The sequence below is a fragment of the Leuciscus leuciscus genome, assembly GCF_965113295.1.
Source record: "Leuciscus leuciscus genome assembly, chromosome: 21".
NCBI lineage: Eukaryota > Metazoa > Chordata > Actinopteri > Cypriniformes > Leuciscidae > Leuciscus > Leuciscus leuciscus.
In genome coordinates this window covers 33,576,406-33,592,632 of record NC_138745.1, presented here as the reverse complement: position 1 = coordinate 33,592,632, position 16,227 = coordinate 33,576,406, and the positions used below count along the sequence as shown (strand labels likewise).

General features: G+C 42.7%; 2 protein-coding genes across 12 annotated transcripts in view; both read left to right on the top strand.

Moving 5' to 3' along the window:
• The window catches only part of LOC309485186 (uncharacterized protein), a 92,439-nt gene that overhangs the window by 56,008 nt on the left and 20,204 nt on the right, over positions 1-16,227 (top strand). The window lies entirely within an intron of this gene.
• Positions 12,151-13,927, top strand: LOC309484794 (uncharacterized protein). Of its 7 annotated transcripts, none has more exons than XR_014200974.1 (5): positions 12,151-12,486; positions 12,883-12,936; positions 13,130-13,194; positions 13,295-13,535; positions 13,772-13,927. XR_014200974.1 is itself a non-coding variant. In XM_082151176.1 (5 exons), the coding sequence occupies exons 1-5, from the start codon at positions 12,611-12,613 to the stop codon at positions 13,544-13,546; spliced, it is 312 nt and encodes a 103-aa protein (XP_082007302.1). In that variant the 5' UTR covers positions 12,609-12,610; the 3' UTR covers positions 13,547-13,630. The 7 variants fall into 7 exon arrangements, 1 of the variants encoding a protein (XP_082007302.1); XM_082151176.1 differs by lacking the exons at positions 12,151-12,486; positions 13,772-13,927 and adding an exon at positions 12,609-12,634 and having other exon boundaries at positions 13,295-13,354; positions 13,438-13,630; XR_014200972.1 differs by lacking the exon at positions 12,883-12,936.

Below are 16,227 nucleotides of genomic sequence, written 5' to 3'. Positions count from 1 at the left end.
CCTAGTGTGGAAAATTTCAATGAATAACAACATAAATGTATGTCTTTTTTTATCTCACACAAAGCCATATAGTGCTCTGATTGTATAGATAACATACATTTAATGGTGTTTTTGCATACATTTTAAGCCTAATTTTATTGAAAAGCATTACTGTTTTGTCATGACACGAGGATGAGTAAATTTCCATTTTTGGTAACTATTTCTTCTCTGTCTGCTCCTTTTTAGCCCCATTCATAGTGTTTGTCGTAGACTCTGTTAACAAATGTCAGCTGAAGAAGTTTAAACTAGTTCTTAACTGAAAGTAAACACATTCATTTCATTCATTCACTTTCACATTCATTTCATTCTTTAGAACTATAACTTTGAGAATAATATTGACAGTCACCATGTCTTTAAAGAAAGAAATGTTAGACACCACATACGCTAATCAACATTTCTTTACTGACCAGCCAGTGATGATTTTGATACAGCCTTATTTTAGATCAAACAGAAGAGAAATGTAAAGTTTTGAATCCCAAAAAATATATATCAAATGCAATGTAAGTTGCTTTGAATAAAAGCATCTGTAAAAATACATACATTTCATATCTCAATGCATGATCCAGCCTACTATTTTATGTCTGTAAAATCAAGAATATTCAAGGAAAAATGTATTAGCTAATAAGGTGTAGCCAAGATGTAGTATTTTTTTTTTTTTTTTTTTTTTTTTTTTTTTTTACACAGGTATACTTTTAACAGAATTGTATACTGTAGGAAAACAAGCTATGAAATCAGCTGTTTTGACAATGACATTTCTAACATTTTATATTGGTGCTCGACAAGAATATAATCTGTGTTTATGATATCAACGAGTGAAATGTTTAACTTAGTTTGCTTTACACGTTTTTTTTTAAAGATTCCACGGAAATAAAATGTGCATAAATTTGATAGACTGACATATAATAAGAGCTTATTTTGGTGTCCTTGTGACTGTTGTTCCTTTGTTCACCACAAGGTGGAGACAGAAGCGCAACGACAGCGTCTGCAAAAATAAATTAATCAATCGGAGAAATTATTCGGTGATATCAACTAACTTTGTTAGTAATGCTTTGGTATTTTAATCTTTCATTACTAATATGTTTGAATGCCGCTTCATGTTGACTTTCAGTTTATTTAAATTTAAGTGAATGGCAGTCTCTTGGAAACAATAATGCACATTTCATTGATGAAATCTCCTTCACTTCGACACATCAAGTTGGTGAAATGTTCCATCTTCAGTTCTGGAACACTGGAGATTCTCCATAATTTGAATGTTTTCAGTTTATCCACAATTCTCCATAATTTGGGGAACTGTGTGTGACGATTGGTGAGATTCTCAGGATGCTGTGCAGACATTTGGGCTGTGTGAATGGATATCTGGTGCAGGAAAAACAACCTTTTTTAAATCAGTGCATCTCAAACCTGTCCTATCTCACTGGCTCTTTCTCTGTTTTTATAGTATGTCATTTTTATGGTTTGTACAGACTAGTTATGACACCGTAAACTCCATCTCGAACCTCAAGAACTCCAGTAATGACAATGTTCCCGGTCGATTTGGACGGTGGGGTGGGCAAACGTAAAAACAAAAGTAACCTTGCATTCACACATTACTATCAGTTTGTTCATCATGATAAAATATGTTACATCATACCTGGAAAAGCCTTATATTTTTTATCTATTTATATTTATAAACCAAATTTATGACATATGTCCAATTTCATTTTACCCACATAAATGATTTATTTTGTTTGGGCATAAACCAGCATGTACACATTCAACAAATAATTAAACATACTGTGTGTTTCCATTTAGACCTCGTTGGACTTCAAGGGAAACATTCCTAATTTTCAGACCTAACATTCAGGGCTGCGTTTTCTAAAAGTGTCGCAATACGTCTAAGTAGATCGTAGAACCATTGCCACCATCTATTAGCCTGTCCATGTTTTGTTTCAGATAATACAGGAACTGGTTGTGGCGAGCACGACGAGGTCGAGGGCCGTGGGAGGACGGCGCGAGGCCGGTGGCGCGATTGATAATGAGCGACACGTGCGTGACGCACCGGTCTCGCATCTCTCACGGAGGAGCGGAAGCATAAAGGAGGAGCGACGACAGTGAAGAGCGAGAGAGGACAGGCCTGAATTTTATTTGATGTGTTTCTGTTTTGTGTTGCCAGCAGTCGTCCGTGAGGGGCTGCTGGCTTTTACTTTCATTTTTGTATTTGTTTATTTATTTATTAAAATGTTGAATGTTCGCCGGTTCCCGCCTCCTTCTTCCCATAACATCTGTCTGAACCCCGTTACATTGGTGCCGAAACCCGGGAAGAAGGAGTGACACGCTGTCGGAGAGCCCTCGCTGCTGGGGGGGATCGCGGTGCTGAGGAGGTCGGGCAGCACGAGGGAGCGACGGCCGCCGATTGCTGCCCGAGGCGATGGTGCTGGAGCGATGGAAGATCTGGTAGGACGGAGAGCTCGACACCGTGCTGCTGGATCGAGGAGGGGTGGCTGCCGTCCAAGAGGGAGTGGAGGAGTCGCTCCCGTTCGCCGTGGGCCGGAGCCTGTTGCCGTCGGCCATGATGGGGGCGGAGCAGGGAACGGCAAACTCGCTGCCGGCTGCCCTCGACAGGAGGAGACACCGCCGGCCGCCAGGAGGCGGAAGAGCGTCGAGCCGTTTCCCAACGAATGTCCAGTACCATCGCATGGCACCGCGAGTGACTCTCAGCCGGTTGAGGACCGAGCGGCAGTGTGTCCGGGAACCGGATCAAGAAATTTTTTATTTTTTTTTTCTCTCTCCCCTCTCTCGTCTCTGTCGCTCCTCGTGCTTCCGTTTCCTTTCTCTCGTACCTCGTCTATCCATACCCCCAGCCCAGGTACAGCAGCCGCCGTTATCGGTCCCCCCCGGGGAGGGGGGGGGGGGGGGAGTAGGCGCAGTCACGTGGGTGCCCCCCGGCCTGCGAGGGGTGATGGGGGTATGTGGCGAGCACGACGAGGTCGAGGGCCGTGGGAGGACGGCGCGAGGCCGGTGGCGCGATTGATAATGAGCGACACGTGCGCGACGCACCGTCTCGCATCTCTCACGGAGGAGCGGAAGCATAAAGGAGGAGCGACGACAGTGAAGAGCGAGAGAGGACAGGCCTGAATTTTATTTGATGTGTTTCTGTTTTGTGTTGCCAGCAGTCGTCCGTGAGGGGCTGCTGGCTTTTACTTTCATTTTTGTATTTGTTTATTTATTTATTAAAATGTTGAATGTTCGCCGGTTCCCGCCTCCTTCTTCCCATAACATCTGTCTGAACCCCGTTACACTGGTCAATTACGATCTGCCACGCAGCATAGAGCTGGAGTTAAGAAAAGTGCAAAAGATAATGGTTGTCGTCTTTAGAAAAAGAAATAAAACAGTCCTGTTCGCTTTGTCGCATACTATAGTTTAAGTGCTGGAGTTAAGTGTTCCCTTACGAGAACGTTCTCTCGTACTGCGTTGCAAACGCTGTGGGAAAACTCCTTCTCTCGAGAATATTGAAGCCTTTATTTTAAAACGCATTGCAGCTGCACAGTGAGAGCATCCTAGCTCGCGCGAGCGAGCTGATTGGCTGTGCTGCGGCAACTGCACAAACCTATGGCGAGTGAGCAGGAGCGCGCAATCCAATAGGAGCGCTGGCGCCCTGCCAGACTCGAGCACGCCAAAATGGACACGTCAGGAGAGTATAAATTCAGAGAAAACTCGCCATATGACAGATCGATTCTCCTTCAGCTCTGAGACTCACCTCGTCGCTGACTTCTCCGGATTCAGAAGCCTCTCTCGCCGTCGAACAGCCCTTCAGCGGAACAGCTTCAGCGCCTTGGCAGACCTCGCCCAGCTGAACGTTTCCCTATGGCATCTGGTGAATATCCTTTATAAACGCTTCCATTTCTAAAAGAGCAGAGCGCGTTGTTGCAAATGCGCTCCCCCATGTCTTACAGGCACACCCTTTTAGTCCCGCCGAGGCTGGACCAACGCCGAGGCAGCGCTCACTAAAGGTGGCTGCCTTTCCTGCGACAGTACCCTGTTGTAGTGCTCCTATCCAGACTCGCTCTCCCTACGTCAGAGAGCGAGCCCGCCCACCTTCCGTCTTCGGCGCCCCTCGAGCCCCCGAAGGAAGAAGCGGCGCGAGTAGAGGATCCACGAGCGCGGTGATCTGAGCACGTGCACACCGGGTCCCTCCCCGCGTGCCTCGCCCACACCAGTATCTGTCGACGAGCCGGGTCTTTCTGCACGACCTAGAACGGACACTGAGTGAGTTTTCAAATCTGCGTCACTCATCGGCGAAAGGCGGAAATAGAGTGTTTTAGTCCCGCCGAGGCCGGACCAACCTCCATTTCTCGCACATTTCCCAGTCCCCCCCCCCTTAGCTCGGGCGGCTGGAAATGCCAATATTGCAGCAAATGAGCCTGTTATAAAGCATGCACACCTGCAAACAATGCCGACACAAAACATGACGCTCTCTTCTAATGTTCACTCTAACTGTAGGCTTATGTAATTTCTGAACCCTGTGGCTCAGTGGTGAAATTTAAAGCTTTTTCACACCAGAGACCCGTGTTCGAATCCCGGCTCTGGCGGCAGGTGAAAATTATGCTGCTCTCTTCTCTGAACACGCGGTCAGCTTTCTTACGTACAGTATCAATGCCCTGGCCCCCTGGAAGGACTCCAGCTGGTACCAGCAGGGCGTGAGCATGAGTCCCGGGGAATGTGCATTCTGAACTACCTCGACGACTGGCTCATACTGACTCAGTCAGATGCGGAGTCCCATACTCACAAAGCCTGGCTCCTCGGCCATCTAGACCGCCTTGGGCTCAGGGTAAAAACTTTTACAAAAGTATGCTGTCCCCCAGCCAATGAATCACGTTCCTGGGAACAGTTCTTGACTCCGCACATATGAGAGCATGGCCCACACCGGACCGAGCTCTATCAATTCAATTCATCCCTCAATTCAAAGAGGGCTCCAGTGTACCCCTCCGAACGTTTCAGAGGATCTTGGGCCTTATGGCTTCGGAATCATCAGTACTCCAACTAGGCCTACTGCATATGTGACCTCTTCAGTTGTGGCTAACACCTCAAGTACCAGCCCATGCATGGCACTCGGGCCTCGTGAACATCAGGGTGGACCAGCGCTGTATCAAGCCCTGGACCCCTGGAAAAACACCAGCTGGTACCAGCAGGGTGTGAGCATGGGTCTGGTTTCAGAGAGAAGGGTCATTTCAACAGACGCTTCCAACTCCGGTTGGGGAGCCCTGTACGAGGGCAGGCCTGCCTCCGGCCTCTGGTCGAGCTCGGAGAAACGCCTACACATCAACTGCCTCGAGATGAGAGCGGTTTTTCTAGCCCTAAAAACCTTCCTCCCATATCTGGCGGGACACCACGTCTTGGTCCGCACGGACAACATGTCAGTGGTCTCCTACACAAATCGCCAGGGCGGCCTCAGGTCTCGCAACCTGTTTGCCATAGCCACACAGCTACTGCTATGGGCTCAAGCCAACCTGCGCTCACTCAGGGCAGCTCACGTGCCGGGCACGATGAACATAGGAGCAGACATGCTTTCTCGGGGCAATGTTCCCCCAGAAGAATGGTCACTCCACCCCCAGACGGTTCTCCTGTTATGGGAGGTCTTCGGGAAGGCAGAGGTAGACCTCTTCGCCTCAGAAGACAACTGTCACTGCCCAATCTTCTTTTCAAAGAGCAGGGATGCGCTGGCCCACATGTGGCCAAGCCTCCCCTTTATGCGTTTCCTCCGATCTCGATGCTCCCCCAGGCCATCGAACGAATCAGGAACACCAATTGCGCAGTCCTCCTTGTAGCCCCCCTCTGGCGAACCCAGATTTGGTTCCCAAAGCTGATGCAGCTGTCTGTGATAGCTCCGTGGCCAATCCCGCTAAGGAGCGACCTCATTGCGCAGGAAAACAGGACTATCTGGCACCCCTGTCCCGACTTGTGGGCCCTCAACGGGTACCCCAGGACCTCCCAGAAGGTGTCCTGAATACCATTATGGAGGCTAGAGCTCCGTCTACTAGGCGCCTCTACCACCTTAAATGGTCAGTGTTCTCCAGCTGGTGTTTAGCTCGGAACCTCGACCCACACACTTGCGAAGTACCAACGGTACTTTCCTTTCTCCAAGAGCTGCTGGACGCGGGACACTCCCCCTCCACACTCAAAGTGTACGTGGCAGCTATTGCAGCCTTCCATGTGCAGGTGGCCGGCTCTTCTTTAGGTAAAAGCGACCTCATAGTTCACTTCCTTAACCCTCTGAAGGTCGATAAACGCGCCCCCGCGTTTTTTACAAGGACCAGATGCCCCACGGATGAGTCCTGCTGACTTCAACATTCACATGAGTCTCTGTACATGAACATGGTAAAGTGAAAATCAAACACCTTGGAAATTAAAGGTATGTGTCAGGATTACACCCTCAATCAGTCCTCAATCACCATCATCATTCGCTCCGCCCACTCGTTCACTATCACCCGAGTTCTAATCACCACCACCTGGATCCCATCACCAGCTCACCCTTCATAAACTGCACTCCCTCTTCAGTCCTCGTCTGGTCTCGTCTCTACATGGACACACAGACTCACCTCTCGTATCCTGACACTTACCTGTATCACCGACCTTCTTCAACCTGCTACTGTATGCTTTTGATCCCAGTCATCATCACCTGCAAGAGAGACATTGTTATTCTATAGCTAAGTCATCATAAACTGTCTATCATCTGCTTACTCCCCGTTATCTCTGGAACCGATCCATTCTGCTGAATAAATATCATTACATACTTACCTTCCAGTTTGCTTCTTGTCTGAAACCTGACAGTATGTACAATGTTTTTAGGAATGGTACAAAGGTTTCTGTCTTTGGATCATTGTTTTCACTAATGTGCTTTTTTTTGTCATTTGTTGTGTATCTTTGGATTATGTTGTGTTGTAAATAAATCCAAACAATCTAAAAGCCATTCTTTTTTAAATCTCCTCATTCTTTGTGCAAGGTTGCTCAGAATGATAGGGCCTGATCGCTCTTTCTCAGGTGTGAAATCCATACATATTAATGATGTGATCACGCCTCTTCGCATAAAGCTTTCTTACAGAAAACACGTCTTACAAAATTTTAAATCAATATATTGTCTTATCTGAATGAGCAGTCAGGATGATTTTCACATAGTTTGGGAGCAAATATTCTAGGCTACGTGATACAGTTTTCAAAAGTCTTGTGAAGAAATAATCAGTATGGGTTTCATGGCCTTATTTCAGTGACAATTTTTTTGGGGTATTTTCACAAACCACGCATAAATGTCATTATCTCAAAACTACAAACTTTTACATACATGCTGCTGATATATTATTGTAGCAGAGTTTGTGCTAAATACAGTGTAATCAGACTTTAGCCATGAAAATGTCACAAGTAACAGAAATAAGCACAAATGTCAGAGCATGTCAGAACACCTCCAGGGCTAGAAAACATCTCAGACCCCAGAGGGTTAAAGGAGCCAGAAGGCTTAACCCGCCCCGACCACCTTCAGTACCGGCTACGGGCTCTTAAGGGACCCCCCTTCGAGCCACTTCAGTCGGCTGATTTAAGACATCTCTCTCTTAAAACCGCTCTGCTGTTAGCACTGGCATCAGTAAAAAGAGTAGGGGACTTACAAGCGCTCTCCACAAGCGCTTCCTGTCTTGAGTTTGGACCTAACGACTTTAAAGTCTTCCTTAGGCCAAGACACGGATATGTACCTAAGGTGCTCTCAACACCGTTCAGAGCCCAGGTTATCTCTCTGTCAGCTCTCCCAGTTTCGGGAGAAGATAGTGATGCTCTCACGCTCTGCCCCGTCAGAGCTCTGAGAATATATTTGGAGCGTTCGGCCTCTTTCAGACAGTCTGAACAGCTCTTTGTTTGTTTCAGGGGCCGCACCAAAGGGCTGCCGGTCACGAAACTCACACTATCTAGATGGATAGTGGATGCTATTGCTCTGGCATACACCTCACTGGGCCTCCCGTGTCCCATAGGTGTAAGAGCTCACTCCAGAAGAGGCATGGCTTCCTCTTGGGCATGGTCCAGTGGAGCTTCTATCGAAGACATTTGTCCACATTTGCAAGGTTTTATAACCTAGAGGTCCCTGCTCTGCAGGCATGAGTTCTCTCCATCCAGGCCCTGGCTCTATGGACCCAGGCCAGTGTATAACTCAGACACTCTGTTGTGACTTCACAATTCTATGTGGGAATGATATTCTAGGTCCCTGGCTCTTTCGACCCAGCCCTATGCATATTCTGAGTGGCCTTTGTGCTTCACTACATACTTGCATATTATTTTAGACCCGACGTTCTGGTCTGTGATATTCAGACTACTCTGTTATAGTCCCGGGGCTCCCTGGATTCTCAGAGTAGTCACAGGCGAATAGCACGGCGTTTTAAATTGGGTTCCCACAGCGTTTGCAACGCAGTACGAGAGAACGTTCTCGTAAGGGAACGTACTTGGTTACTTACGTAACCTTGGTTCCCTTAGAGATAAAGGAACGAGTACTGCGTTGCCTTGCCGTGCTATTTCGCTCATATCAGGTGTTTCGCTTCAGTCGATATAGACATGTCATATGGCGAGTTTTCTCTGAATTTATACTCTCCTGACGCGTCCATTTTGGCGCGCTCGAGTCTGGCAGGGCGCCAAGCGCTCCTATTGGATTGCGCGCTCCTGCTCACTCGCCATAGGTTTGTGCAGTTGCCGCAGCACAGCCAATCAGCTCGCTCGCGGGAGCTAGGATGCTCTCGCTGTGCAGCTGCAATGCGTTTTAAAATAAAGGCTTCAATATTCTCGAGAAAAGGAATTTTCCCACAGCGTTTGCAATGCAGTACTCGTTCCCTTATCTCTAAGGGAACCAAGGTTACGTAAGTAACCAAGTACGTTAACTATAGCATTCTTGGAGAAGTGCATTTACTCAAGCCAGGGTATGAGTTTCTCTCCCTCTATGCATTGGCATCTGTAAGGGCATAAGCTCCCCTGCGGATTCCTTGGGGTATAGAGCCTGGTTGACCAGAGTTATTGGGCAAAACGCAGCATGCATTTCTCTTGTTTACCTTTTTCTACCTTGTCTACCTTTCTTTTCAATATTTCTTAAAGGTAGGGTAGGCTATTTGTTTTATAAATACTTTTTGTTATATTGCTTGAAACTCTCTTCACATCCTGATAGAAATTAATAATAAAAGTGGTCTAAATATTAAAATTTGTATATATCTTCTGTGGAATTCTCAGGACCAAAACATTTTCGTCCAATCATCACATTCACAAATGGAATGAGACAATGTCCTACCTGCCTGTCAACTTATGAACTTCCATAACTCCGCGCACTGACATCACGTCATCAGCGCTTTACGTAAGACTGACAGTCGTGCCACAAACACCTCCTCAGACTCAGATTTATGCATTTCTATGTCAACACGATCACTCTCAAGTGTGTTCTGAAAAGGAATGTCGCTCAACAGGAAGGAGAATTCGATAGTGGCAAGGAACCGTAACTCCATCAGGTGACAGAAATGAAGTTCACCCAAAAGTGAAAATTCTGTCAGTAATTACTCACCCTCATGTTGTTCCAACCCCGTAAGACTTTCGTTCATCTTCGGAACACAAATTAAGATATGTTTGATGAAATCTGAGAGCTGGATCACTCCACCATAGAAACTTGCAAACCCAAGCGATGAGAATACTTTTTGTGCTCAAAAAACAACAAAAATAACGACTTTATTCAACTATTCATTTTCGTCTGTGTGGGCCTAAATGAATTCACGTAGTTCAACCCAGACGCGCTGCGCTGTTACACTACGTGAATTCATTCATTTCACAATATTACTGTTTTTAATGTATTTTTGATCAAATAAATGCAGCCTTGGAGATAAGAAGAGACTTATTTCAAAAGCATTTAAAAAATGTATAAACCCCAATAGGAATATGTATACAAGGAGATGCATGTGCACTATACTATGCATTCTGGGAATTAACCTACATTCACTACATGGATATTTGTTTGAGATTTATCCATGCATGCATCATTTATATGAATACAGCTGCCTCATGTTTTCCATTCAGTATCTTAAACTAAAATGTTATTCTAACAGTTTTCTCTGCTTATAAGGAGAACAGACTGACTTTTTGGGCCAGAAGGAGATAGTAGCTAGTTTTTCAAAGTATTTTATTAGCATGTTTGTTTTAAACTACATACAATATTGTCAAAGCGAAAATGCCCACAGAACAACTGACACAAGGTATGTGTGAGATAAAAATATATTTAGAATTATCACCAGTCTTTTTAAAACTGAATGTTTCATTCTATTTAATTACATTTTGTATATGTTATTAATATTAATGTTAATTTTTAAATAGACAAAACAGTTTTGTTTAATTATATAAATGAAAATAGAAAAAAATAGAATCATATATATTTATAGAGTATGTAGTGTGACCTCAAGAGCTCACTGATGTCAATGTTCCAGGTCATCGGGCCAATAGCCAAGCTCAAAAGTTAACCTAACCATCAGTTTGTTCATGATGCTTTAATGAATTGTCTTTTTGAAAGGCAATTTAAATTTGCCCATGGAATAAAGATAGTTGTAAACATTTTGTATAACGTATAGATCAGGTTTGTCAAGAATAAGTTTCCATTCATATGTTGTTGACGTGGAGGTGTGTATTTTTTTTTTTTTTTTTTTTTTAAAGAATATGAAGGATGGATGTTTCTTTGGAAATAAGTACATGTTAGTGATGTTACTCAATAGGAAGGGGAAATTTCTTTTTGTTTTTCAAGCATATAAATATACAACACACACACACATGCATGTGAGTGCACAGCACACGTACTTACGCACACAATCTTTTTTTACGTCAGTATGTAGGCTCTCCAAAGTCATAAGTACTCCAAAGTAGTTTTATGCTGAGCTAATGATATTTTATATCCTCTAACCTAACCCAACCCCTACTTCGGCAGTATACACAACCCTCACACACCATTTCTCTACTGATAACAGTTTATTTCTGTCTGTAAAATAAACTGACACATTTAGATATATTTAATGAAACATTTAAGCATCTTAATAAGTGGATACAAATTGGAAAAATTATTTTATACTGTCTAACTTCTTTTCAATATTTTGACATGATTTAAAAACAAAAGTGAAAACCGCTTCCAGCACATACAGACTTTCACAACCATTTGTTTTAGTGCTGGTTACCTTTAAAAAAAATTGTGTTTATAGTAAAACACATTTAGTCATTTAGTCACTCTTTCTGGTTTTAGTTCTTAATTGGAGCAGTACAGTGGCAGGAACTGAGGATTTAAATCCATGTGCATTTTGTTTTTCTCGATTGCTTAAACACATTTCTGGAAACTATGCCTTGTATTCTCAGTACATTTCTCACAGTACAACACACACACACACACACACACACACAAAAAAAATAAAAATCCGCCTCAGCAATCCCGTCTTTGGTCTGGGTAGCGGGGGAAAATCCTCTTGCATGCCTGTTCCCTGCTGGCACGCATCAACTAAAAATAATAATAATAATAATAATAATTTGAACTGAAATATTTGGCAGGCTTCTTCCATTTCATCATCTCTGTGTCCTAGAAAAATAGAAGTACTGATTACTGTAACTGTAACACATCTTTGTACAGTATGTGAGGCAATTTGATGCAGCTACGGTACATGTATGTGTTGTAACAGCACATAGTACAGCTCTCAAAAGTTACAGAGCAGTCTGAAGTACATCTACTGTACCTGTTTTTCTCCCGGAAGGTTCTTATGATTGAGGCGACGGTGAAGTGACTCAAATTTGGCTTTCCTCGTAGCCCACACTGTTAGACTTTTCTGTAATTTCTACAGTTATTTACTTTAAATCCCCCAGTATTATACTGCTATTTCTCTTTACAGTAAATAACTGTGATTCCCATTGCATCATGGGAATTTTCTGTTACGTCTAACACTACATACAGAGACTTACTGTATTTTTAAAATTTGCTGTATACTACTGTATTTGTCTAACACCACATACAGAGACTTACTGTATTTTTTACATTTGCTGTATACTACTGTATTTGACGTAACTGCCTCTCTGGCTGGCACCATTCCATCGTGGTTTTTATTTCCTAATTTTTGCCTTACACCGCGTGTCTACAACGCTATAATAGCCAGAGGCTGTCTATATTGGACACATTGAAGCAACCGGACCTTTAATACAAAATGCAAACCTGTTTGTCCCTTGTCAGAAATTGCGCGAGCGCTTGGACTCGGAGTACCGTACGTCAGAAATATAACGGCCGCGGCGCATCACTACACTGTCTGGGATTTGTCGTGACTCGTGTCGCGCCAGAGCATCCAGTGTAATATCAGTGGGGTCTGTCTTTTGTTGGATCGCGCCGTTCCTGTCTGGCCCGGGGAAGAGACGGAATGCACTTCACCGAGAGAGAGATCAGCAACCAAGGTAAAAATAAAAATAAAAAAAAAATAAAAAAATAAAATAAAATAAAAAATAAATAAAACATTGTGTGTGTTGACAGGATTGTGCCCAGTTTAAAGTATGTTAACGTTCGCCTAACGTCGTCAACATGGCGGTAACGAACTTTACCACGGTAAATAACGTTTCATTTTACACACTTTGTTAGATTATTGAATTGTCGAGTTAAAATAAGCCAACGTGTAACGCGTTTACATTAACAATAAATGTGAATAAACTCATGTGAAATTCTGTTTTGGTTGTAGATAATGTTGGCCTACAGATGAGAACCTTTATAGTTTTAGCATTAGTTGCAAACTATAACATATTATAGTTTTTTTTTTATGTAATTTAATATTTACTTCCATTTTTATGTGTTTAAAGGCAACTGCAACAAAGCGCCAATTCGCGCCAGTGACTTATAGCAAGATTCCAGAGGTAACGTTAGGCCATTTGTGATATATTTTGAGATAAGTTTGCTGAAATGATTAGCAATATGTGAAAATTGCTTTGGAGCCACAGGTGCAGACTAGGTAGCTTACAATATCTTATAAAATCTCTATAAAATTGGCTAACTTTATATCAAATAAGTGACCTTTGCATCATGTCTAACTTTATATTTATTACACAGCAAATTAACCAATCAGAAGATGGGCCATTGTCTTTGTTCTGTCTCGCCAGATTAAATGTATCCAGGTAAGCACTGCAGTAAAACTCTCACTAATTCATTCATACCAAATCTAGCATTCTAAACAACTTAAGTTTATATTTTTGCATTATTTTTATATTTTATTAGGCAGAAGACTCTACCATTGCAGTCCCACCTGACCAGGAAGGTCCTAATATCAGCGCACAGGTGGGTTAACTACTGTAGGAAGGAGAACAATCATCACACAGTGATTTCTTGCATGTGTCTTACTGTGTATTTGTCTCAAACAGGAACCCCTTCACTGCAGACAAGCTGAAATGGGCTAAAATCATCGATTCCAGTCTTTCTTTCTATGGATCTCAGCATTTTTGGACAGAATTTAGGATTTGTAAGTATTAAAATTTAATCTGGCATCATTTAATTTAGTTCTTTTGTATGCTATTTATTGACAAAAGCTGTTTACAAATATATATTCTTAAGTTTTTGTGAAAATAATAATAAAAATAAACAAAAAAGGAGGTTAAAAATAATGTGACACTAATATTCTCTCTCTCTCTCTCTCTCTCTCTCTCTCTCTCTCTCTCTCTCTCTCTCTCTCTCTCTCTCTCTCTCTCTCTCATATAGTGTTGGAACCGGGATCTCCTCTGAAGGACTGAGTACATTTGTGTTTGTGGACACGCATGCAGACCAGGGAACATTCTGATGTTGTCAATCAAGTTCTGAACAGGAACCAATCTTTGGAGAAGTTCATTTATTCGCAAAGGTGGACAAAAACATTGTGTTGGCTTTTAAAGATTATTTTGATGATGACTTTTACTCCTATGCTGTAGAAAAGATGGAGGAGTAGACAGTCAGAAATTGATAATAATAAGAAATGTTTCTTGAGCATCAAAGAGACTTCTTTCAAAAACATTAAGACACTTAAATACTTCTTTTGGCCACCAGTGTACATGAATCAACACATTTTTGTAAATAAGTGAAATTATTTTGAAGGTGGGGTTATGTGTCATGTATTGTGCTAATGTTTTGTTTATGGTTTTATGTATGTTTTTAAAAATGTGTGCAGTGAAGGACAGCACATAATGTGTTAATTTAACACGTTTCATCTTTGTGCTAACCTTTCTGACATATTTACTTTGTTAAAATCATTAACACAATGAATGAGTTAAAATTAACACAAAAAATGTTATCCCTAAACTCACCCATTAATGTGTAAAAATTTCACATATCATTTCCAGCATTGGCATGTTTATTTTGTGATATATATGAAATGTTTTAAATAAAAAAAATTTATTTTGTGATAACTTTGTCTAATTGGTTTGTATGTCAGTAGTACTTATGTAGGATACAAATAAAATTAATCATATATCAAAATTGTAAAATCTAATTTATATTTAGTACAAATAAAAATAATTACAGTAGTGTACTGATTAGCTTCGTTTTTACAGTGATGCACTGTATTACACAATTACAGTACCATGTACTGTAAAACTGAAATACGGTTTGGTACTGTAACTCTTAATTACAGTAACTTACTGGCAACAGTGTTGCCAGTAAGTTACTGTAAAAAACCCTTGAAAAGTCTAACAGTGCAGCCTCCCTCATAGTCATACCATGGACAAAGATATGGGCAACTAGTGTCTTGTCTCCTTGCCCTTGCCCTTCACCTTCCTCCTCCTCCACCCCCTACTCCTCTTCCTCCTTTTCCTCCTCTTCCACCTCCACCCCCTCCCCCTCCTCCTCCTCCTCCTCCTCCTCTTCCTCCTCCTCTCTTCCACCTCCTCCTCCACCCCTCCTCCTCTACCCCTCCTCCTCTTCCTCCTCGTCCACCTCCTACACCCACTCCTCCTCCTCCTCCCTCCTCCTCCCTCCTCCACCTTCCTCCTCCCTCCTCCACCTTCCTCCTCCTCCAGCCCTTCCTCCTCTTCCACCCCTCCTCTTCCTCCTCCTCCTCCCCCTCCTCTTCCTCCTCCTCTTCCTCCTCCACCCCTCCTCCTCTTCCTCCTCCACCCCTCCTCCTCTTCCTCCTCCACCCCTCCTCCTCTTCCTCCTCCACCCCTCCTCCTCTTCCTCCTTTTCCTCCACCCCTCCTCCTCCTCCTCCTCCTCCTCTTCCTCCTCCTCCTCTTCCTCTTCCTCCTCCTCCTCCACCTCCACCTCCACCCCTCCTCCTCTTTCTTTTCTTTCTCCTCCTCATCCTCTCCCACCTCCTCTTCCTCCTCCACCCCCTACTCCTCTTCCTCCTCTTCCACCTCCTCCTCCTCCTCCTCCTCTTCCACCTCCTCCTCCTCCTCTTCCACCTCCTCCTCCTCCTCCTCCTCCTCCTCCACCTCCACCTCCACCTCCACCCTTTGAGTTTGCTCAAGGGATACAGACAATCTCAGACTCTTGACGTGTAAACCTTATCTAAATCTAAATCTAAAGAATCTAAATTCTAAATGTCACAAGAAAATGTAAAAGATGTACTGATGACAGCATTTTTTCTTTCTTTTTTTCCCATTCCAGATGATCCTCTTAATCACGGGGCCATAACACATTTAAAATCAGTCAACTTCCTGCTAATCCACATCAGGTAGAAGAGCAGCAGAAGAAGCAGTCTGAGGTAAGTCAAATCTTTCTCTTTAATGTTAAGCTCCATAAACTATATTCTCAAATTAGAATGTTTGTCCTTTCTTGTGAAATGTATTGAAATAAAAATAATGGCGGTACATATATATATATATATATATATGTACCGCCATTATTTTTATTTCAATACGTTCTAATTTGAGAATATAGTTTAGAATATATATATATATATATATATATATATATATATATATATATACTGTATATATATTGTATTTATGGACAGATTTGTTGGTACCCTTCCATGAAAAAAGAACCCACAATTTTCTGTAGTAAATGGAATCCATCATTGTTTAATCCAGGTTTAATAAAAAAAATAAAAAAATTGGATTCAACAGAATATTTTTATTTAAAAAAATGAAAATGGGTTGGACAAAAATTTTGGGACCCTTAACCTAATATTTTGTCGCACCACCTTTAGAGGCAATCATTGCAAACAAGCAATGTCTGTAG

Excerpts from the sequence above, each read along its gene's own strand:
- LOC309484794 (XM_082151176.1), top strand. The coding sequence starts at position 12,611 with ATGGCGGTAACGAACTTTACCACG. Across the intron at positions 12,937-13,129 it reads CTTATAGCAAGATTCCAGAG|CAAATTAACCAATCAGAAGA; the intron begins GTAACGTTAGGC and ends TTTATTACACAG. Across the intron at positions 13,355-13,437 it reads GTCCTAATATCAGCGCACAG|GAACCCCTTCACTGCAGACA; the intron begins GTGGGTTAACTA and ends TGTCTCAAACAG.